This window comes from Pristiophorus japonicus, chromosome 12, assembly GCF_044704955.1.
Source record: "Pristiophorus japonicus isolate sPriJap1 chromosome 12, sPriJap1.hap1, whole genome shotgun sequence".
NCBI lineage: Eukaryota > Metazoa > Chordata > Chondrichthyes > Pristiophoridae > Pristiophorus > Pristiophorus japonicus.
Genome location: NC_091988.1, coordinates 42,061,970 through 42,086,742, shown reverse-complemented (window position 1 = coordinate 42,086,742; position 24,773 = coordinate 42,061,970). Strand labels below are relative to the sequence as shown.

The 24,773-nt window shown below is 43.7% G+C and overlaps 1 protein-coding gene across 1 annotated transcript in view; it reads left to right on the top strand.

Annotated features, from left to right (window-relative positions):
- The window catches only part of cfap92 (cilia and flagella associated protein 92 (putative)), a 126,025-nt gene that overhangs the window by 94,213 nt on the left and 7,039 nt on the right, over nt 1-24,773 (top strand). The window contains exons 10-14 of the mRNA XM_070894768.1: nt 8,171-8,444; nt 9,634-9,798; nt 16,885-17,097; nt 19,185-19,329; nt 23,074-23,273. Of these exons, the coding sequence (XP_070750869.1) occupies nt 8,171-8,444; nt 9,634-9,798; nt 16,885-17,097; nt 19,185-19,329; nt 23,074-23,273 (997 nt within the window). The remainder of the gene's footprint in view (nt 1-8,170; nt 8,445-9,633; nt 9,799-16,884; nt 17,098-19,184; nt 19,330-23,073; nt 23,274-24,773) is intronic.

Genomic DNA, 24,773 nt, shown 5'->3' with positions numbered 1-24,773 from the left:
TTCCTCTGAGGCTCGAAATTGCTTTGATCCACCATGGACCGATCTTCCTCTGCCACGTGGTGGTAAGCAGGTTTTGCAGAGCTTGCAGCTCATTTGCAAGCTCGTTGGAGGTGCCCATTGTTCCACAGCTCTTGCAAACATACCCTTTGAAGCGGCATGAATAGGCTGAATGGAAGTCTCCACAACACCAACAAGGTGTGAATTGCCTTGCATTTGTGCTTTGTTGGGGACTCTGAGTCATCTGGGTCACCTGAGGCCTGCTGGCAGTTGCAGACTCGTGGTTTCTGCCCTGTACATTTCAGCTCGCAAACACAGTTCCAGTTAATTTATGAACATTGCTAGCACTTGTGCGCTGAGAGATTTATTTGGTGTTATCACTGGTGGACATAAACACCTGTGCTATCGCAATGGCCTTACTGAGGGTCGGTGTCTCTACAGTCTCAAGTTTTCATAGACTGGTCTCGTGGCCAATGCCCAGTACAAAAAAGTCTTTGAGCATTTGCTCCAGGTAGCCATCAAACTCACATTGTCCTACAAGTCGCCTTAGCTCGGCGACGTAGATCGCCACTTCCTGACCTTCAGATCACTGGCACGTGTAGAACCAATACCTCGCCATCAGCATGCTCTCCCTCGGGTTAAGATGCTCCCGAACCAGTGTACGCAGCTCCTCATACGACTTATCTGTGGGTTTCACCGGAGCCAGAAGATTCTTCATGAGGCTGTAGGTTGGTGCCCCGAAGACTGTGAGGAGGACCGCTCTCCTTTTTGCAGCACTTCCTTCTCCTTCCAGCTCATTGGCTTCAAAGTACTGGTCTAGCTGTTCGACATAGGCTTCCCAGTCCTCACCCTCTGAGAACTTCTCCAGGATGCCCACAGTTTGCTGCATCTTTGCATTGGATTCGTATTCTCATTGCCAGTTATCGTGTTCCTAACACAGATGAGTCTGCACACAGGGAGGTTAAAGTAACAGTGACCTCAGAGTGAGGAATAGGTCTTAGGGGCCGGCTTATATACAGTGCTCCCAAGGGATGCTGGGATCCCTTGGGACTTCAGGAGATGAGCGCCCTGGTGGCAGAACATGGGAGTGCATGCTTTACAGATAAACAACATGGAATAAAAATAAAACAGAAAAGGTGGCTCAATCGTGGCTAACAAGGGAAATTAAGGATAGTATTAAATCCAAGGAAGAGGCATATAAATTGGCCAGATAAAGCAGCAAACCTGAGGACTGGGAGAAATTTAGAATTCAGCAGAGGAGGACAAAGGGTTTAATTAAGAGGCGGAAAATAGAGTACGAGAGGAAGCTTGCCGGGAACATAAAAACTGACTGCAAAAGCTTCTATAGATATGTGAAGAGAAAAAGATTAGTGAAGACAAACATAGGTCCCTTGCAGTCGGATTCAGGTGAATTTATAATGGGGAACAAAGAAATGGCAGACCAATTGAACAAATACTTTGGTTCTGTCTTCACGAAGGAAGACACAAATAACCTTCCGGAAGTACTGGGGGACTGAGGGTCGAGTGAGAAGGAGGAACTGAAGGATATCCTTATTAGGCAGGAAATTGTGTTGGGGAAATTGATGGGATTGAAGGCCATTAAATCCCCGGGGGCCGATAGTCTGCATCCCAGAGTACTTAAGGAAGTGGCCCTAGAAATAGTGGATGCATTGGTGATCATTTTCCAATAGTCTATCGACTCTGGATCAGTTCCTATGGACTGGAGGGTAGCTAATGTAACACCACTTTTTAAAAAGGGAGGGTGAGAGAAAGCGGGTAATTATAGACTGGTTAGCCTGACATCAGTAGTGGGGAAAATGTTGGAATCAATTATTAAAGATGAAATAGCAGCGCATTTGGAAAGCAGTGACAGGATCGGTCCAAGTCAGCATGGATTTATGAAGGGGAAATCATGCTTGACAAATCTTCTGGAATTTTTTGAGGATGTAACTGGTAGAGTGGACAAGGGAGAACCAGTGGATGTGGTGTATTTGGATTTTCAAAAGGCTTTTGACAAGGTCCCACACAAGAGATTGGTGTGCAAAATTAAAGCACATGGTATTGGGGGTAATATACTGACGTGGATAGAGAACTGGTTGGCGGACAGGAAGCAGAGAGTCGGGATAAATGGGTCCTTTTCAGAATGGCAGGCAGTGACTAGTGGAGTGCCGCAGGGCTCAGTGCTGGGACCCCAGCTCTTTATAATATACATCAATCATTTAGATGAAGGAATTGAATGTAATATCTCCAAGTTTGCAGATGGCACTAAACTGGGTGGCGGTGTGAGCTGTGCGGGGGACGCAGGGTGACTTGGATAGGTTAAGTGAGTGGGAAAATGTATGGCAGATGCAGTATAATGTGGATAAAAGTGAGGTTATCCACTTTGGGGGCAAAGACGCGAAGACAGAATATTATCTGAATGGCGGCAGATTCGGAAAAGGGGAGGTGCAATGAGACCTGGGTGTCATGGTTCATCAATCATTGAAAGTTGGCATGCAGGTACAGCAGGCAGTGAAGAAGGCAAATGGTATGTTGGCCTTCATAGCTAGGGGATTTGAGTACAGGAGCAGGGAAGTCTTACTGCAGTTGTACAGGGCCTTGGTGAGGCCTCACCTGGAATATTGTGTTCAGTTTTGGTCTCCTAATCTGAGGAAGGACGTTCTTGCAATTGAGAGAGTGCAGCGAAGGTTCACCAGACTGATTCCCGGGATGGCTGGACTGACATATGAGGAGAGATTGGATTACCTGGGTCTTTATACATTGGAGTTTAGAAGGATGAGTTAAGATTCTGACGAGACGGGACAGGTTAGATGCGGGTAGAATGTTCCCGATGTTGGGGAAGTCCAGAACCAGGGGACACAGTCTTAGGATAAGGGGTAGGCCATTTAGGACTGAGATGAAGAGAAACTTCTTCACTCAGAGAATTGTTAACCTGTGGAATTCCCTGCCGCAGAGAGTTGCTGATGCCAGTTCATTGGATATATTCAAGAGGGAGTTTGATTTGGCCCTTATGGCTAAAGGGATCAAGGGGTATGGAGAGAAAGCAGGAAAGGGGTACTGAGGCAATGATCAGCCATGATCTTATTGAATAGTGGTGCAGGCTCTAAGGGCCGAATGGCCTACTCCTGCATCTATTTTCTATGTTTCTATGTTTGAAGATTACCTAGAATATGTTACGTTTTTCTCCTTACTGGCACAGCTGACATCAGGAATTAGTCATGTGGAGAATTTCAGGCTCACCAATGACGGTGTTCTGACATCAGCCAGAATTTTCCTTTCTGAGTTGGGTCAGGTGCGGGTGGGAACTGTGATGTTCTGATGAACCCTCTCTCCAGTGCAACTTTCAGTTAATGGCTCCTATTAAGGCAGGCATGCGCGTTTCCTGGCCCTATTAAATGGTACGGGTCTGATGACATAATCAGTGACTCATTTCCAGCAGAGATATTTAAAACAGCCTTGGCCACATTGCATTTAAAGGTCCATCTAGGAATGTGCAGGGAGGATATTGCACAATCTGCCTATTGCTCAGACTTCAAAACATGGCTTCACAAAGACAGAGGTTTGCACCCAGGTTTTCAGATAACTCCCTACATATTCTCGTTGAGGGAGTCCAAGCAGGCAGGGAGGTCCTCTTCCCTGCTGAAGGGCGGAAGTGATCCGCCGCAGGAGACAAAAAGAGCCTGGTTCCAAATTGCAGAGGAGGTGAACAGCAGGGATGTGTTCAGGAGGACCTGAATGCAGCGCCGGAATTGCTTGAATGATCTCATGAGATCTGAAAAGTGAGTGCAAAGCCACACTGATCTTCATCCTGCTGTGCCTGTCACCACATCCCCATCACTCTTCCTTCCCAAGCCTGCTCCTGCACATCCTTACTCACAACAACATCCCTTGCACGTCCACCCATCCCTCTCTCTCTATGTACATATTCACATCCCCCTCAGACTATCCACCCCTCACCCACATCCTCATGCAATCATACCAGGTAACACCACACAAGGAGGCCATTTGGCATTGGCACCACACTCCCTCATAGTCACCATCTACAGATATAACCCACACATTCCTTACATTCAAGCCATCATTCACACTCAAACTTCTCTTCTTTCCCTCCTTGCAGGAGAAATGAGTGCACAACAGGGAGGAGAGAACCAGAGATGGTACTCCATCCTTCGCCACTTTGCAGCAGGGGGGTCACCCAGGAGGTCTCGAGTTGCAGAGCTATTGGAGGTGGGAGAAGGAGAGAGGGTGTCCTCTCAGCAACCTGGTGACAGAGTTACATCTCATACAGCCACATGGCATACAGCAGTCACTCATATGGGACTGATGTCAGCAGCCTGTGAGTGGTCATCATGTGCATCATGGTATCGTTACCCATTCTTAATATAACATTTCGAAATCCTCTCTTTAATTTCTCTCAGGTCCATCAAGAGTCCCCCTCTCCCCCCACTGTACAAACGACACCTCAGAGGAGCCTTCAGTCTCTGAGGGTGCACCATCACCAGACCCAAGTGCATCCAGCACCAGTGCAGATACACACACCTCAGTGGGTCCTACGCAAGATGAGTAATGTTGTCACCTGGTGTCTCATAAGCCACAAGTGAGCAAGAGGAGATGGTGGAGACAGGGACAGCAGTGGAGACTCCTCGCTGGAGGGCGCAGGACGCTCCCAGCTCTGCTCAGCTGTATGCAGATTCTGAACCTCGAGAAAGAGGGTGATCCTGGAGGTGCAGGAAGAAGTCCAGGAGGCTCTGACAGGTTTTGCGGTCGCGATGTCTGAAAATGTGCAGAGAACGGAGGAGTCCATCTCCAACATGAGCAGCGCCGGGTCGCAGGCGATGGGGACGGTGTGCTTCTCCATGGAAAGGATGGCCACCTGCATGGAGCAGCTGATGCGCCATTCACTCGAGCAGATGCTATCTATGGAACAGACAGCCGAGGCTTCTAGACCTCCTCTCTAGGAGGGACATAAATGTAGACTTGGGTCCTCGTGGCCCCACTGCTGTGCAGCAAGGTGCTCTTCAGTTCCTTGTTAGCAGTGAAGTACAGGTGGCCCATAAGGGGGATGATGATGAGAGGGGACAGGAAAGTGGGGGCTCATCTCAAAGCGCTCACACCTCTCCGCTGTTGGTCCCTCCTCAATCACAGTCCCAGATGCCTCCTCGGAACACGATGGCCGAGTGTCCGCCTGCAGTCGTAGTAGCAACATTGGTGGGGCTATCAGAGGCTCCAAATCCCATTGGACATCCACCAAAAGTGTCTATACAGTCGCAGCAGAGAAGTGAGCAGCCTGCCTCTACTTCTGCTGAAGCCACAGGGATTGCACCTCGTAGAAGCACGCATAAATGAAAAATGACACAGAAGTAGATGCACAAGGGTAAGCACATGGGTGTTTAAAGAAGTGCTATTGTTAAGGTTCCGTTAATGTTATGACACATCTAAAACTATTTATTTTCACCACTTTTCTATTTTTGCCTATTTTTGTATGCTACTTTGAAAGTGGCTCTGAGTTGCAGTGAATGTGAGGCATGTTACCTCCAGCAATGGTGGTTATTGTGAAATTAATGGCTTGGTCATTGTAGGGATGCTTTATGGTGTTTTTGAGGGGGGAACCTTGCACAGCATGTGGCAGCCATGTGGGTGTAATGCAGGAAATTAAGTAAATTTGGCCAAGGTGAGGCCATCCCAGGCCTCCCGGGTAGCAATATGCTCCAGTGCTGCTGGCATCAGGACTTCATGTTCCTCTTGCTCCTCCTTCTTGTCTTCCAGCTGATGCTCTTCCTCCTCCTCCTCTGAAGAGGCTGTACACCATGCTCTTCATGCAGCAAGATAATTCTCGTTGCTGCGCTATGTTGTGCAGCGCGAAGCAGACAACAATGATTCTGGAGACCCTGGCTGGTACATACTGAAGAGCTCCTCCAATTCTGTCAAGACATCTGAAGCGCATCTTCAGCATGCCTATTATTTGCTTTATGACACATCAGGTGGACATGTGACTTTCAATATACCGCTTCTCAGTACTTGACCTCCTCAAGAGTGTCATGAGCCACATCTTCAGTGGATAGCCCTGGTCTCCAAACAGTGAGCTGGTAAGTGTGTTTGGCGGTGCGAAGAGCTGAGGGAGGGTGGACTGGCGCAGGACAAAAGAGTCATGACATTTGTCAGGGAATTTGGTGCACACATGCATGATGATCTTCCCATGGTTGCAGGTGAGCTGCACATTGAGATAGTGGAAGCCCTTGAGATTGACAAACACTCCTGGGTAATGTGTGCAGTCGATGACACCCTGCACCCGTGGGAAGCCAGCCAGAGCGGTAAAGCCGAGCGCCCGCTCAGTAACACGGGCTTCATCAGTGGCAAAGTTGATATAATTGGCTGACTTGTCAAACGTGGCATCGGTGACCTGTGTGATGCATCTATGGGCGGCCAACTGCGAGATGCCACAAATGTCTGCTGTAGATCCCTAGAAGGAGCCAGGGGCGCAGAAGTTGAGGGCGTTGCTGACAGCCACTGGTAAGGTGTGCCCACCAGGTCCTCTGGGCTGCAGGACTGGCTCCAGCAGGCTGCAAATGTCTGCGACGACCTGGTGTGATAGCCTGAGCCTCCTTTGGCTCCTTTGAGGAAGCTCATCCTCTGCCTGTATACCCCATGTTGCGGGTATGCAGCCCTGTGCAGATGCCCTCTGTCTTGTGGAGAAGGCTGCTGCTGCTGGTATTGGGACTCATCCTGGCCTGATTCTGAGGACCAAGGTGAGACAATGTAAGGGGGACCCATGCTGATGTAATAGATGGCAGGTCAAGTAGAGATCAGAGAAGCAATCTCAATGTTGTGATAGTAGCAATGGGGTGAGAGTGGCTTCCAAGGTTGCAGAAAAGACTTGCAAATTCTAGACACCTAAATCTGTGCTCAAAATCTTGTTAGTCAGCAAGAGCCTTTCCCTTAGGCAAGTAATGAGAAATCACATGAGTATTTATTGGTATTTCCATGCTCTGCATTAATGATCTCGCACAATGGCCATTGAGCTTCTGCCTCACGTTGACAGACGTGGTTCCCCGAGTTGCATGATTCCCCTGGTCATCCATTGAAATTCAAAACGCCTGGTTAAAAACACTGCTAAGTGTCTGATAATGATCTTAATTAGGTTGCCTGCCTCTGCCATTCGGGTCCGTGCCACGCTGGCAAATGCACCTGAGTTAAAGGTGTGAGGAGGCGGGTTCCTGACACGTTCCCTTTTATGCCACTTTTACCCACCTCCAAACCCACACGCACGGCAGTGGAAAAATTCCAGACATCAATTTGCCTCACAACTGAAACTATTCAAAAGAAATATTTGCCTTTATATGGTGTTTTAACATGCTGTTGAAATATCTGTGCTTCACATAGTGAATTTCAGAAACAATTCTTTTGTGAAAAATCTAGTGAACTCACGTGTCCGCTGACATATTTGTTCATCTTAAACTGACCAACTGTGTATAGGAATTTGCGGCGTTATGCCCCACAGATTAACAGCACTCCGCAATTCTAAGCAAAAACATTTCTAAGTTTTGAGTCCCTTTTTGTGAAATGGATGTTAGCCTAAAGGCAGAATAACGTGGCTGTCAATAAAATTTGAGATTACACTAAAATGAAAACAGCACATTTCTGTCATATTCTTCTACCATCCAGTTGCTTATGGTAACATATAAAAGTTCAAATGTGTCAGAAGTTCAAGGATAAACTATTTAGGTGCTTTACAAACTATAAACAACATCATTATCCATTTAAAAGCAGTTTGTAAAGTGGCATGCTGTATTCGAGTAAACAGCGGAACTGATTGATCTTCCTATGCAGAATGCAGGTTCACACGCAGAGGTCCCCATACAGTTGTTTTTAACCCCTCTGATAGCTTTCCTTGTATGGTGGCACATTGTAAAAGGGAACTTAGCAAAAGGATTAAAAACAAATGGAGCAGGAAAATATTGCAAACAATCTCTACGTGTAAGATCCAGTTTTTGCATAAGTTAGGTACCCTTTAAATTCCATCAAGCTTTATATTATTTCAGTATTTAGTGACTGATGGAAGTCTATTTTATAGCACAGTTGTGGTATTTAAATTGACTGCTGGGATGTTGAATTCCTGACTCTTCAAGGCATATGTACCAGTTGACTTATAATTTAGACTTTTTTTGTTTGTCAGACTTCAAAACCTGTGCTCTGCTAAAAAGTTGAGAGAAGTAGTACAGAACGACCTCTTCCCAACAGCAGAAATGGTAAAGGTCCTGAGTCGCGAGTTTGGAATTCCAGCCTATGAAACAGATCCACTTGCCATCAAGATCTTTCCAAAACCCTCATTACTACCTATTTCCAAATTTGAACCACCAACACGGATGTTTTATTCTCCACTGGACAATTACAATGAAAAGTATGTGCAGAGGAAACAGGATCAAAGAATCTTCACCGATCACATTCAGGTATTGGTTAGGCAAAATCAAGGTTTGCACAGTGATATAGGAGAGATTATTCTAGGGATAAAAAGAAAAAATCTGCAAATGTGGAAATCAGAATTTTTCTGTTACATCAATTGAAAAAAATATCCCAAGAAAAAATATAGAAAAATCCCTTTTGCTGTTACATCTCTGTCCAATATTATTCCTGGGGTACATCATCATAATCATAGGCAGTCCCTCGGAATTGAGTAAGACTTGCTTCCATTCTTAAAATGAGTTCTTAGGTGGCTGAACAGTCCAATATGAGAGCCACAGTCTCTGTCACAGGTGGAACAGATAATCGTTGAGGGAAGGGGATGGGTGGGACTGGTTTGCCGCATGCTCTTTCCGCTGCCTGTGCTTGATTTCTGCATGCTCTCGGCAGTGAGACTCAAGCTGCTCAGTGCCCTCCCGGATGCACTTCCTCCACTTAGGGCGGTCTTTGGCCAGGGACTCTCAGCTGTCAGTCGGGATGTTGCACTTTATCAGGGAGGCTTTGAGGGTGTCCTTGTAACATTTCCGCTGCCCACCTTTGGCTCGTTTGCCATGAAGGAGTTCCGAATAGAGCGCTTGCTTTGGGAGTCTCGTGTCTGGTGTGCGAATTATGTGGAACTAGGTGATGTATTTAACACTTGATACAACATTCTAAATATGTATTGTCACAAAATAGTTGCAAAAGCACAAGGTTTTACCATTAACCTTGCCAGCAATTTCTTTTTCACAACTTAAGTACAGTTATGATAAACATAAACTGAGGCTGTGCATTACTGGTGATGAGAGGATACAAAAGACTGTTTCATTCACTCATGATTGTCAACAAAAAAAATTTAACAGCTAAAAATTTACATTTTGCTACTATCAAAAGAGGAAATATTTTGGACGGCCCAGAAAGTTAGTATTGAACATAGACCTACATTTCAAGTGTAATAGTTTTCTAGGGGGCTCTTTCATGGACCCCAACTAACTAATTTGGTGAAAACAGCTACACTCTTATGATTTCAGCCTGTAAAAGCCTCCAAGCTAAATCACCAAAAGGCATTCAGTCCCAGATGGGCCTTAGGGTTAGTAACATAAGAAGGTAAAATATTTTCAAATGTAAGTATTTCACCCTTGTTTCTGCCCCCTTTTCAAATGCAACTTATTTGGTTGAGCACAAAATGTTTTCATGTTTCAGGCTAACATTGACGCGGTTTATCAAGCTAGCAACAAGCTGAAGGAAACCAAGCAAGGAACAATAGTAGCTGAGCTTCCTGAAGGCACAGCAATATACAACTACTCCAATCAGGCCTTGAACTGTACTGAACAGGCAAAGGGCCTGCTGCGGCAGGAAATGGCTACGGTAGGGACCAACTTAATAGGTTCTATACGTATACAACATCTTTTACACACTGGTAATTTTCTCATTTGTAAATTAACATCGTTAATTTCAGACAAGATAAACCAGTCATTTGTGAAAGTGAAAGAATTGTTATCAAAGTTTAAAAATAAACAGCAATAAAACTTATCAACATCCTAGGGCTGTATTCCCTAGAATTTCGAAGGTTAAGGGATGACCTGATCGACGTTTTCAATGTATCAAGGGACACAGATAGGGTAGATAGAGAGAAACTATTTCTGCTGGTTGGAGATTCTAGCACTAGGGGGCATAGTCTAAAAAATAGAGCTTGGCCTTTTCAGGAGTGAAATTAAGAAACTCTTCTACACACAAAGGGTTGGTGGAAGTTTGGAATTCTCTTCCGCAAACGGCAATTGATGCTCGATCAATTGCTAATGTTAAATCGGAGATTAATAGCTTTTTGTTAACCAAAGGTATTAAGGGATATGGACAAAAGGCGGGTATATGGAATTAGGTCGCAGATCAGCCATGATCTCATTGAATGGCGGAACATGCTCGAGGGGCTCAGTGGCCTACTCCTATGCAATGTAGCTATTTTTGAACTTTCTTAATGGCTTGTCATTTTCCTGGACTATTGATTATTTTGAAAAAATTGTGTAAATATGTTTTGACTCTTATGAATAGTGGTGACCATTTGTCAAGCCTATTCACCTGCTGCTATTGTGAAAGAAGAACATAAGTGACGGAGGAACACTGAGAGAATATTTTATTTATTGAAGTAGACTTTATTTACATAATATGGGCTCAATTTTGGCCCAGTATAATCATTGCAAACAAATAGTTGTTTAAATTAGTTGTGAGATTAGGACAATTTAATTCAACTATCTTTTACTGTTATTTTTGTAGTTTAAGCTTCCATGAATGCTTCTGTTGTATAGTAAAGTAACTTTGCGAAGTTTGCCATATGATGTCCTGTACAGCTGTTTGATCCTATTCGCATTCTTTAGTCAAAACATTAAGTTCTGCTGGCCTCCGATGTACCTACCTGCACTGATTTCTTAACTCTCTGTAGTGGTTTTCTGTAGTGGCCACATACTCTGGCCTAAGTAGATTTGGAGTAACTATTATCTGGCCAAAGTGGCCTAAATGGCCAAAACTGGCATAGGTGGCTGGTAACGCCCTCTTTTGAGAAAAAATAAACGAAACTAAAAAAATCGTAACTAACTCACTTACACTGGTGCAAATTGAATGTGCAAAATGGGGATTTTTAAGATACTCCAGAAAAATCAAGTTGCTCCAAAAAAAACTGAGCAACTCCTGACCAATTTTGAGCCCAAAATCCTAGTTATTCAATTCGCCAGGACACTGGTCCCAGCACGGTTCAAGTGAAGGCTGTCCCAATGGAACAGCTCCCTCTTACCCCAGTACTGGTGCCAGTGCCCCATGAATCAAAACCCATTTCTCCCACACCAATCTATGAGCCACGCATTCAGCTCTCTGATCTTATTTACCCTATACCAATTTACTCGTGGCTCAGGTAGTAATCCAGAGATCATTATCTTTGTGGTTCTGCTTTTTAATTTAGTTCCTAGCTGCTCATACTCCCTTAGCAGAACCTCTTTCTTTTTCCTACCTATGTTGTTGGTACCTACGTGGACCACGACAACTGGATCTTTCTCCTCCCACTCCAAGCAAGTTCCTCTCCAGCCCAGAGGAGATGTCCTTAACCCTGGCAGGCAACACGCTCTCGACTGCAAAGAACAGTATCTATCTCCCTAACTGTACTGTCCCCTACCACTACAACATTTATTTTTTCTCCCCCAACTTGAATGGCCCCCTGTACCACGGTGCTGTGGTCAGTTTGCTCATCCTCACTGCAGTCCTTGTTCTCATCCACTCAGGGAGTAAGAACCCTGTACCTGTTGGAAAAGAGCAAGGACTGAGGCTCCTCCAATGCTACCCTCTGGATCCCCATACCTGCCTCACTCGTAGTCACACCCTCCTGTTCCTGACCACAGGAAAAATTTGAAGTATCGCCAAGCCATAAAGGCCAGGAAGCTCTTGGGTTCACTTTCTAATCTGTGTTGGTTGTATTGATCGCAGCAATAGGACGCTATATTTAATATTATTGTCCTTAATTGAGCAAGGGTTCCTGATCATAATCTGTACCCAGTGATCCCAGTTAGAAAATGCATTCATGTGGATGCTGGAGCAAGTTTAGCTGTGATGGCCCATACACTGGACTAAGCCGTCTCAAACATGAATGTGCGACCAAAGGGCTGGCAGAGGAATAAAATTAAAATGCCGTATTAAGGCTAATTTTTTTCTTCTGATGTTCCAGACCTGAAACACTCTTGTTGACCCCACTTCTGCCCATGACAGGTACTGCACACCTGTATCTTGCAGGCATACAGTATGTTGATGGACAGGAGCTGGGCCGAGGAGGAATTCCATCAGGTGATGCGATCATGACAGTCTCGCTGCGTCAAAACTGTAAGGGTACAGATGTTGCTACCATCCAGTCCCAACCCCACAGGAAATCCTGGTGTCAATTTCCTCGAGGTACAGAGCTGGCATTACTCAATCCCATCCTATTTCCCAGCTCGCCTTGATTACATTAGCATTCTACCCCAATCCCAGGGAAAAATTCAAAATCCTAGAGAGAACTCAGGGCTAGGATCTTTATTTTGAATATATTTCAAGACCCGTTTGCTATGACCGCAGAGAGTGAGTTCAGTAGAGTGAACTATGTGTCATGGTGTGAGGCTGGGATTGAAAGTTCCATCAGACTGGGGAAAGCGTGAATGCTTGCTTAATGTTAAACTTAACATTTTGTAAAATACTCAAAAATTTCAAAAACTCGAGCTTCCATTTCCAGCTTATATTGGAAAACATTTTCTTTCAAAGTCTTCATATAACTTTCCTAACTCCTTTTGCCATGAAGAATTTTTAAAAAATTGGTATCTAATTCCCAGAGGAAGGCTTTTGTTATTACGATCAGGGTGCACCAGAATTGATTCAATGAGCCAACCTAACTGAACAAAGCACAAGATGTTTTATAAATATTAGATAACTACAGTATTACACCTAACCGAAACAAATGTGTACTATGTTTATACTGTAATTAACAGGTTTTTCTTTCTCTTCCCTCACAAAAAAGATAAATTTGTGGTTAACTGTATTGTAGGGACTAAGGGCTAGATTTTACACTTTTGTGCAGATTGCACAAAAATGGGCGTTATTTCCAGCGTGGGCAGTAAAAATGGGTTTTCAGATTGCCGGCTTGTCGCCCATTCTCAAAGCCCCTAGTCTCCATTTTTAAATTGGGCATTACTGTGAACGATATGAAAGGGGCGGTAGTGTTAAATCTCTGACCTTCCAGCGTAAAGTGTCGCTGTCCTCAGCAACGGCATGGCAACGCTCGATTCCCACGGTTCAGGAGGTCAAGGGTCATCATGACATGCGCAAAAGAGGAGACACAGAGAGAGGGAGCTGAGAGGGACTGAAGGCGTGTGTGGCTGTGATGTGTGCTTGTTTGGCTGTTGTGGGAGGCATGAGGGAGATTCACCAGCAGCAAAAAGCCTACTAAGCACCAAGAACACAGTTGACACTGAGTTTTTGTCTAACAAATAATACATAACATGGAAGGGATGGAGGAGGCCCTGGAGCTGGTAGCCAGGAACACTGGTGGCAGAGGGCTCCCAGTGGTCCCGGAGCATGGCACTGCACCCCAAGGTGCTGCACCCCCATTGCCAATGACACATCAGAGCCAGGAGCAACATCTTGCTTCTGGCTCAGCACGTTCCCACCTTGGGACCGTCCTCTCCTGTATCTGTCCAAGCAGCGGTTCGGTCGTCATCCCACCCCCAATGAAGCATCGCCTGAGGAGCTCCTCAGCCAGGCGCTTGGAGTCAGTAGGGGAAGGGGAAGGGGCAGAGGTAGGGAGGAGAAGTGGGGGGGGAGGGGGGCGGGGGAGGGCTGGTTTTTACAGAAATACTTATGATTTCAGACAAATGTTCAGTTTAAATGTTTTTTATTTAACAAAACATTGTTGCGCATTGGCTCTGATAGCTGCACTGTTACACGCTGGTGATTCCATAACATCAAAGAGTATAATTACACTTAACTTCAATCAATTTAAACTTTAACTGTCATCAAGGTGATGTCCACCATTTATGTATGACCTGCACACTCAGCAGTGTGTCAGCTTTGTAAATACCACTCTTTCAGGCAAAGGGCTCATTGATGAGCTCCTGACGCAAGAGTCTTGTAGCAATCATGCCACCACGGGCCCTTTCATGTGGTCTACAGGGGGGCGGGTGGCATGGCTTCAGCATCAGCCTGATTATCTGGGCCGATGTCAGCATCCACCTCCTCGCCCTCCTCTTCCTCTCTCTGGTGAGGTGGACTGTCAGACTCTTCAGGCAATTCTTATCCCCTTGTGATAGCCAAGTTGTGCATCATAGAGCACACCACCACGAATTGAGCTACTTGCTCAGGGTGGTGTTGGAGCTCGCCTGCTGAGTGGTCCAGGCATCTAAAGTGCTGCTTAAGCACTCCAATGGTTTTCTCCACGATATTGCGAGTGGCTCTGTGGCTTTCGTTGTATCGCCTCTCAGCTTCGGTGTGGGTGTCATGCAGGCGGGGGTCACCAGCCATATCCTTTGTCACCAAGCATCCAGCATTGACCTTGGGGCTGATTGTTAAACAAGTCAGATACAGTGCTCTCACGCAGGATGTGAGCATCATGGATGCTGCCTGGAAATTTAGCATTCACTGCCAGTATAATTTGCTGGTGGTCGACAACGAGTTGTACATTCAGGGAGTGGAATCCCTTGCGGTTCCTGAAAATCTCTGCATCCTGAAAAGGTGCCTGCATCGTGATGTGCATGCAGCCTATTGCTCCCTGCACCTTGGGGAAGTTTGCAATTCTGGAGAATCCTAGAGCCCTCTCAGTCTGTGCCTCCCTAGGGAAGCTGATCAAGTCCCTCCTGCGTGTGTACAGGGCTTCAGTGACCTAATGCAGCAATGCGTGGCCTGCTGAGACAGACCGCAAATGTCACTAGCTGAGGCCTGAAAAGAACCCGACGCGTAGAACGACAGTGCCTTGGTGACTTTGACCTCGACGGACAGTGCAGACTAATGGTGCTGGCAGGCTGAAGATCTCCCCTGATGAGCTGGCATACCTCAGTGATAACCTCTTTGTGGAAGTGCAGTCTCCAAAGGCAGGTGGTGTCGGGCAAGTTGAGGTAAGACAGCTTCTTCCTGTACTTGCGGGGGGTGTAACATCTGGTCCTCCTCATCAGTCTGGCATGTCTTAAATTGGGCACATAATGTTGTGGAGCATACCTTCGGCCACCTTGAGTCTGCAGCATATAATTGGTCATCAAGAGAGAGGGTGAGAAAGCACAGGCCCCATTGCACTGGCTATCTGGTTTCCACCGATTGGTCACAAAGAATGAATGTCCCGATGAAGACACCTATTAAATTCCAATCATTCACAGTATAATAAAGATGTTTGTTCAGATGTTCACATCACCTCCAAATACCTCCAGAGTACATCCGAACTCCCCTGAGGTTGAAGCAGAGCAGTCTTTTAAATGATGTGACATGTGATTTAGAACATGCTGTCCATAACGCTGTGAGTAGTTCCGGTTAGTTCCACTTTTTCCAGGCGGTTTTTTGGGCGAGCGATATTGTGGCCGATATGTGTGCGAGGTAGTGAAAGTGACGCTGGGCGATCTCCTGGCCGTTAATTTCGGCAAATGTCATCTTTACGACAAAATAAAGTGGGCGGTCGGTATTATTGAATCTCGGCATTAATTCCATGCGGAAACTAACGCTGGCCGATATTATGGCCATTGATTTTGCCCATTCTGATGATTCCGCCCAAAATAGTTGACAGGCACATTATTTTTTCCCGGTGTTACGCACATGGGGAAAGTAACACTCGGCGATAAGTGTCTGAATAATGTCATTTTGTGGCTAAATGGGCGATATATGGTCATTTCAGCGGTAAAATGGACGTTAAGTGGGCGTTAAGCATGCATAAAAAGTGGAAAATCTAGCATTATGTGTGGCAATGGAAAATTCTGCAAAATATATATTTTTCCTGTGCATACATTTTTTTCATGATTGTGCCACAGGTTATTTATATTAAGCCACAGTTGCATGCCCATATAGCAGGATTTAAAATAATCTTGATAAAAGTTTAACCAGTGGAGTAAGAAGCAAGTGATGTAATAGCATATACTGGGGGTGATTTTCATCTCCCTACTGCCCAATTTCTCAGTGTAATCTGGCAGTGACATCTGAAACATTTTTAAGAAACCTATCACTCACTTTCTGACTAAGGCCCGCCCGATGCGACTTTCGAGTGGGCCTTAATTTAAGTGACCGGTGCTCCTGTCCAAAACAGGCGGGATCCTCATTAAAATATTTAAATCAGGGTCCAAAGACTTGATTAGGATCCCTACGTGTTTAGTCTTCCACTGGGTTGATGTGTGCTGTACACACTCTGCACAGTGGAACTAAACGTTGAGTAGCCAAACCGGGGGTCATTATAGGGATCACTGGAGACCACTCTAGAAACATTGAAGGTAAGTTTTTATAAATTATTTTTGTGGTGCCAGGAGGAGTACAAATGTTGCTCATAAAAATCATTTCGCCTACAACCAGTCTCTCTGTTGCTACCCCCTTAATGCGTCCCTGGCGGACGAGCTCCACAGAGCAGCCACCGGATTTACCGCCTGCTACCCATTTCAGTGCTCGTTTAGCCTACTGATTTTATTTTAATGAGGTTCAATCACTGAGGTGGGTGGTGTGATCGCCCTGTTCACCACCTGTTTGCTCAAGAGGAAAATCACCCCCATTGTCTGCAACCCTTCCACAAACTCAAATTGAATAGGGCAGGCACACACCAAAGCTTTATACGTTTATATAGACATAATCTGAATAAGAGTCAAACATGTCCATTTATTGAACACGTGCAGGCACATGTGTGAAGAGTATGTGGTTTTAGACATCTTTACATCGTAACAAATGACAAAGCATTAAGGATCATCTGTAAATGGCTTTTCTCCCTCACAGAAGCCAAACCAGTACTACACATACAGCCAAGAGTTCTTGTCAGCGACACTGGCTCCTGTGGACATTGACAAAGAGCAAAAGAAAGCTAAGGAACGATCAAAGGCAGCTTGGCTAACCTTTGATGGATTCAGATACCCAGGGTTCAGGAGCAGCCTGCAGTCCAATGAGCATCCAAAAAAACCCGATCAAGCACGGATAAACGAGCTTAAAAAGGTACCATCGATGCTTGAATCTTTCAGTTAATGGCTTTTCAGCTTCAGTACCAGAACTAAAGTAATTTACTAATGACATCAACATTCATAAAGAATGGATTATCATTAATGTCAACTCCTAACTTTTCTGAAAAGATAAAACTAGTAAATTTTACATTGCCGATTGTTTGATATCTACATTTTTAGTACATGCAAGAACAAAATCATCCATTAACCAATTTAGTATTCTACAGATGAAGAGCGTTAATGTTTGGTGAATTAGGAAAGCAACCTTTGAGATTCATGAGGGATGCAATATATATGAACAAAGCAATGAAATTTCCCCTTGGTTTTACATTACCAGTCGTAAGAGGAATTAATGTACTCTATGTGGCCCTCAACTGCATGTTACATGTCTGTCATTTTACATATATAGAGTAGGTCATTTATTCTGTAAAAGAGCAGGCGCAAATTCATATTACTGGGATTGGCAAAATGTAGCTGGTGTTGTGCTTCAGTCATCTGTGATAGAACTCTCCCGCTATATATAAACAATTTGGATATGGGCATGGAAAGAATATTAAAATCCAGCATGAATATCAAATTAAAGAACAATAGGAAACAGAGGAAAATGTAGGAGGATTCATTGGGACATGAAAGGAAATTAGATAAACACATGAAGAACAAAAACATTAAAGATAGCTGTGCTGGAGAGCAAGCACAGACACGATAGGCTATATGGCCTCCTTCTGAACCGACATTTCAATCATTCTGTAACATAGATTTAACTATGGTATTTTATCATCACAAGTGCTCTAAAGCATTCTGGAGTGCTATCAATAATATCAAAAAATAAAGTTCATTGCAATACACAGCAGACTAGTAAAATTATTTAAATGACCTACAACAAATATATACAACCACCATTCAAATGAAATAGAACTACATTTCTTCATGAAGGGTAAAGTTGAAATAACCAGCACCTGCACATGCACTCCTTTACTGCATGCTTTTCAATTACCAGACACCGATTAATGTTGCAGGTACCATGTGCTGCTATATACCACACACACTGGCATAAATTCAACATCCTTGCGTCCATTTTATAGGCGTAAAATGGGTACAATGGTGACGGATTTAGGAGAGCAACAACTCTTCTAAATTATACAATTCAACCAAGTGCAACAATTAGAAACTGCAAACTGACCAAAAATGTGTAAGAAAACTTAACAAATCAGATCAAAATTTGGTTTCCGGGGGTGATAATGCACTCCAGTCCCTCCGATGTCCACCTGTCATGGAAGGCCGCGAGCGTACCGGTAGACATCACGTGCTCCATCTCCAGAGACACCCTGGCGTGAGCATAGCTGCGGAAGAGAGGTAGGTAGTTGGGCTGAACGACTCCCTCAACCGCCCGCTGCCTGGACTTGTTAATGGCCACCAAGGAGAGCAACAGCCCGCACCCAATTTGCACAGGTGCTCGGGTCGCTGCTAAATTAGTCAGGGCCTTTTTTTTTAAGGTGGCCTTGGCACCGGCCTCATTTCAATATTGCACTGTGCAAGCTCCGACTAGTTTTTCAGATTCTACAGTGGCCTAAGCAGTGGTGGAGGTAGCCAAATAAACTGCAAAAGATTTTTTTAAACTTACCGTAAATTGGAGCCAGGAGGAGCAAGAGTGTTAATGTGGAGGCAGGAGGAGCATTTTAGGAGCAAGAGTGCTCCTAAAATGCTCCTCCTGCCTCCACATTAACACTGCGGGTTGCTGTCGATCCGCACTCGTCCCCTCCACCCTGGACTTAACCTGTGGGATGGCTCTGTGTCCGAGCCAGCAGAACTTTGAATGGCCAGGACCAGCGAGCTGTGTTGGAGAACTCGATTGGCAACCGTTGCTCACTGGATTTATTCCAGTGAGGACTGAGGATGCATTTAGGGCAGTCGTCAGGCCTCAGTTCTGGCACGCAAATCTAGCATGCCACTCATTTCACGCCTAACACAGATGAAGCTATTGAACATGGTTGTTCCATTTACGGCGTGATTTGCATAACTCACTTCCACAGAGACGTTTTCTTGTTACTGTTGATGGTATGAACACTAGTGTTTTGATTCTAGGCTTGGAAGGACAATATTCTCCATGGTAATATAACTGTGCCAATCATACAGCGTGACAGATGGAAATGGAATGAAAGGCATAAAGATTTTGAATTATACAAGAAGGTATCTTATGTACCCGCCCCAGTCAGTATTCATTTGGCAGGTATGTGCTTTAGTGATTAGTAATTAAAAAATACTGAACTTCACTGAAAAATTTGCATGGTCAGTTGCAGAATATTTACATAAATCAATAAAAACAAAAGTACAGAAAAGAATATCTACTTAAATCACTTGTATGTATATAAATGACATAGCTAATTTTTTAGTAGAATTTTTAATGGCCTTTAAATTAGTCTCTAGGATACTAGTGTATAAACACTTGACAGATTATCCTAAATTCCTCTCTCTACTAAATTGGTAGAGATGCTAATTCATATATTTAAAATGTGTTACTGCCTCTTCTAAATTAGTAGACCGGGATTTCACACAAATGCGGTAAGTGTTTGTACACAACTCACCACCATTTCAAAGTCAACGGTGTAGATTTTCAGTTTGCCGCCTAGTCATAAAACTGGCATTGCGGATTGGCCTCCCGATATATAAACCACCCTATTTTTATTTCCATTGACTATAGGAACAGGAACAGGCCATTCAGCCCCTCGAGCCTGTTCCGCCATTCAGTGAGATCATGGTTGATCTGTATCTTAACTCCATCCACTTGCCTTGGTAACATATCCCTTAATACCCTTGTCTAGCAAAAATCTATCGATTTCAGATTTAAAATTATTAGTTGAACTAGGATCTATTGCTTTTTGTTAGCGAGAGTTCCACACTTCCAGCAACCTTTGTGTGATGTTTCCTAAATTCTCCCCTGAATGGCCGGGCTCTGATTTTAAGGGTATGTTCCCTTGTCCCAGATCCTCCCACCAGCGGAAAAAGTTTAGCTCTATCTACCCTCTCAATTCCTTTCAAAATCCTAAATACCTTAAATCAACTTACCCTTTAACCTTCCTAGTTAATGTAATCTCATCTCATAATCTAACCTTTGGAGCCCTGGTACATTCTGATGAATCTGCGCTGCATTTTTTCCAAGGCCAATATACACTGTACTCCAGGTGTGGTCTAACCAGGGCTTTGAATAGTTTTAGCAAAACTTCCTCTTTATATTCTAGCCCTTTAGTTATAAAAGCTGTTGGGGGAGAAAGGGAAGGCTTCTTTTCCCACGAGCGGGCCCACTGATACAGAGGGTCGACGCTCGCCCCAGCCCACGTAGCAATTCTCGAAGTTAGCAGACAGAGACGGATGGCAAAGTATAACGATCTTTATTACGAACGTCCGGGAACACCCCTTATCACAGCCGCCTGTGAGTGGAGATGCTCTCCGAACAGCACAATCATACAACTTTTATACATTTCAAAACCCCTCTGTTCCCGGACAAAACCTCCCTAGATTTCTAATTGAACTACCTTATCAGTGCTACTTCTCTAATTGGACTACCTTATTAGTGCTACTTTGGATTGACAGGCCAAGACCCTCGTGACCACTTTAGGCCATGACTAGAATGGCTTAATTAGGTCAGAATTTGTTGATTCTCCTTGGTGCCCGTGAATCCGCCTCGAGCCTCTTCGCAAGGTCTTATCAATGTCTGTTTAGGTTCTCACATCGTATCCTGTCGGAATATTATTGAATTGATAACTTCTGGAGCCTTGGTACAAGGCCGAAGAGAGGCCTTTTACCTCCTTATGGGCCAGTGCAGGAACCAGCACTTTAACCCTTGTCCCGTTGGTACCCCTAATGCCAAATTTTCCTCTTACAAAGCTAATATTCCAGTAATCTTTTTGATTATTTATACTTTACATAAACTAGAGGTGATTCTACCCTACTTAAATGAGAGGTGATCCAAAACTCAGCTGCCCGTGTCCTAACTCGCACCGTCCCACTCATCCATCACCCCCTGTGCTCGCTGACCTACATTGGCTTCCAGTTAAGCAATGCCTCGATTTCAAAATTCTCATCCTTGTTTTCAAATCTTTCCATGGCCTCACCCCTCCCTATCTCTGTAATCTCCTCCAGACCCACAACCCCACGAGATGTCTGCGCTCCTCTAATTCTGCCCTCTTGAGCATCGCTGATTATAATCGCTCAACCATCGATGGCCGTAACTTCTGTTGCTTAGGCCCCAAATTCTGGAACTCCCTGCCTAAACTGCTCCATCTCTCTTTCCCCCTTCAAGATGCTCCTTAAAACCTACCTCTTTGACCAAGCTTTTGGTCACCTGCCCTAATTTCTAATTATGCGGCTCGGTATCAAATGTTTTATCTCATAATACTCCTATGAAGCACCTTGGGATATTTCACTACATTAAAGGCACTATATAAATACAAGTTGTTGTTTTTGTACCAGATCATATTTCTGGTCTCAGTGTGATTAACAGGTGGAAGGTGGGCTCCTTGGTCTCCGTTCACAGATTGTGCCAGTTTTGGAGTGGAAACTTGGTCAAAGCAGTGGCAGCCAATTTATAAAAAAAAAATCAAAAAACTAGCTAAAAATTGGACATTGCTCTGCTGGGGCCTGTGCATGTTCACGCTCAGAGAATGTTTGCCCCTCTTCTCCTTTTGGACTGAGATCTCCTACACTGACACTTGGATGCCGGGATCTAAAGGTTGGCCCCAACATGGGAAACGTGGTAGATGTCGCGTTTCCTTCATTTGCAAGGACTCGTCATATGCATGCCGACATAGTTGGGCGTAATGCGCCTCAACAGAACCGGCCCAGAAAGCAGCACTAAGAAGGCTGAGCACTTCCCTGAGAAGCTTTTTGCCTCAACCTGCGCCAGAGTAGTGGAGGGTGGAATGTGGTATCTTACACCTCAATGTCTAAACTCACCGTTTGAAGAATGGCTAATTAGACAAAGTATTAGGCAGTATACAACAAAGAATCAACACCTTTGAAAGGGGAGGGGTGAAAATGGACAGGGAAAGGAGAAAAGTAAACATGCAACTTGCTCTCATTGCACTATATTTTATTAACCAACTACTATGAATTATTGGTCAAATTTGACTAAAGTTTCCATGTTATGGCAGTGAAAGCTATGGTGGCTTTGAAAATCATTAAAAGAATATGTATTTGCCATTTATCAAGACATAAAATTCTTGATGTCAATACTAGATTAAGTTATAAAACAAATTTAAAGAAATATCACAGCCCGAGAGCATAAAATGTTGCATTTGGCATTAAAATAATTGCAGATATTTACAAAAAAATCACGTTTGCTCTATTTTAAAGTAATCTAACTTTGAAAACCTTCAAAAATAGGCTTTTTAATATATAGCTTTTGCAGTAGAGGTACAGTGTAGCCATGCCAATGTAAATCATTTAAGGAATTTTTGTTTAATGAAAAGTATAATTGAAGAATGCCATAAAAGAATAAGTATTTCTGTAAGTTTTTTGAATACACCAAAATCCTAATCAATTCTCCATATGGAGTGTTCTCATGCCAAATGGTAGTGTTGCTTTCTGAAGAGTAATCCATTAAATATAATCCGACTTGAGCATTGGAATATCTACATATGGTTTGCCTCACTGGATTGTCTGGTTCTTTATTGTATTTTACTACACCATTTATGATTGCTTCCTAATCCAAATTTAAACAATCACCCATTCTATGAAGTGTGAAAAATATAGTTCATCTGGTTTTATGCCCCCCTCAAGAGACTACACGGATCCCAGTGGGTAGGGAGTGTCCTAATTATATTGCATAAGGCTAAGGCATTATGACTGTATGGAACAGCCTAGATGGACCAGCTGGTCTTTCCTGTATGGTATTTTTGTATATAATAGCAGTGAATATTTTTTGTAAAACCTACTTTTTTTAATTAAAAAAACGGCACAAAATTTTGCATTTTAGGTGATACTTTAAGAGCTGAACAACTTGAAACTGTTTACAAAGGTTATGAGGATTGGCGCTCAAAGGTTATAGCAAAGAAAACCAGGCGTACAAGTTGCAGACATGCCATAGATTCTGAGTTACAGACAACTGGGCTAGAAGCCAACACACAGCTAGACACGCCCATGGGAGCCTCTCTCAAGCAGCACACTTTTCAAAAGGTACTGCGCTTACAGTTTATTATAAAGAACACACATTTTTGACGGATCTGCAGCCAAAATGCTAACTTCTCTGTTCTCTTTGCTGTATGTTTCCAGCATTTCTGTTTTTGTTACAGAAATCTTTGATTTCTTTTCAAGTCATTACATAGTTCATGCGGAACAAAATCCTGATGTTTGCAACTTAGAGGTGGTCAGCTCTGAAAAATAATCAGCTTACGTTGTCCCCAATGCTTTACTAAACATGGTGCAATGATGTAGTCATGCATTTCAAACCAAAAACTATTATTTTGTTGAAGCTCTTTCCACAAAATGAACATCTCCCACCCCTCTGTAAATTACTAATTGAATAATTAAATGACAATTAGCATGGAAGATAATTTATCTGTGAAATGAAAACTGCTAAAATTACAGTTCATAAGTATTTATGTGGATTTAGCAATGCATGCACACAAGCTTCAATACCTGAAATTGTAAAAGTTTACAACAGAGGCCATTCAGGCCATTGTGTCTGTGCCGGGTGTTTGCTAGATCAATCTAAGACTAATCACATTGCCCCGCTCTCTCCCTGTAGCCATCTGACTTTTGCTTCGAATATTTATCAATTTTTTTTCCTAAAAAGATACAATGATCTCTGCTTCAACCACTAATTAAGCTTATCTGTTCACACAATAAAGTAACTTAATTGTGGAAAGACAATGGGAGCAAAATGGCGCTGCGCCCTGTTTGGGGGCAGTAGCCTTCCGGGGCCTGGACTTTTAGCACTCAATATGATCAATTCCTTAAACCTGGCATACCTCATTTCTCAGCCATCTCCAGCTTTTTGATACTGGGGATCTGCCTCAAAACTTCTCTGAACTGCCTTCAGGGCTTGAAGGCCATCCTTGTGTCTCAGGCACAGTACTCAAGGTGTGGTTTAACCCGAGCACAATATAATTTGAATGATTTTCTCCACCCCACAGTTTTGTCTACATATTTCAACGTTCTATTTATTTTGTCTATTTTTTATTCCTATATGGGCTACTTTACATTTGTCCGGATTAGATTTCATTAGCCAATTTTCCACTTGCCTGTTTTGTTCAACTCATTTTAGAGTTTGCAAGCTACCTCCTCAATCAATTGCCTCACATTAATGGCAATGAGTTTCCAAATCCAATTTGTTAAAGTAAAATAGAAACAATAAGTGCCAAAAAAGCAATTCCCAAGATGTTCCATTCAACCCCTGCATAACTCTTCAAAAAAAGTATTTGCTGCTTTCTGATCTTCAGCCAGTTTCTTATCCATTTGCAAATTCTAACCCCAAATTCTACTTTGAGCTTCAAGCCATTCGTGCATAACTTTGTCAAGTATTTTTTGGAAGTCTGGGAATACTATTTTGGTAGGCTTTCCACAGTCTATTGGAGATTTTATTTCCTCAATGAAGTCAAGGAGGTTAAGTCAATTCCATTACTTTACCTAGCATCGATGTGAGGTTAATGAATCTTTAGTTGCCTGTGTCTGGTT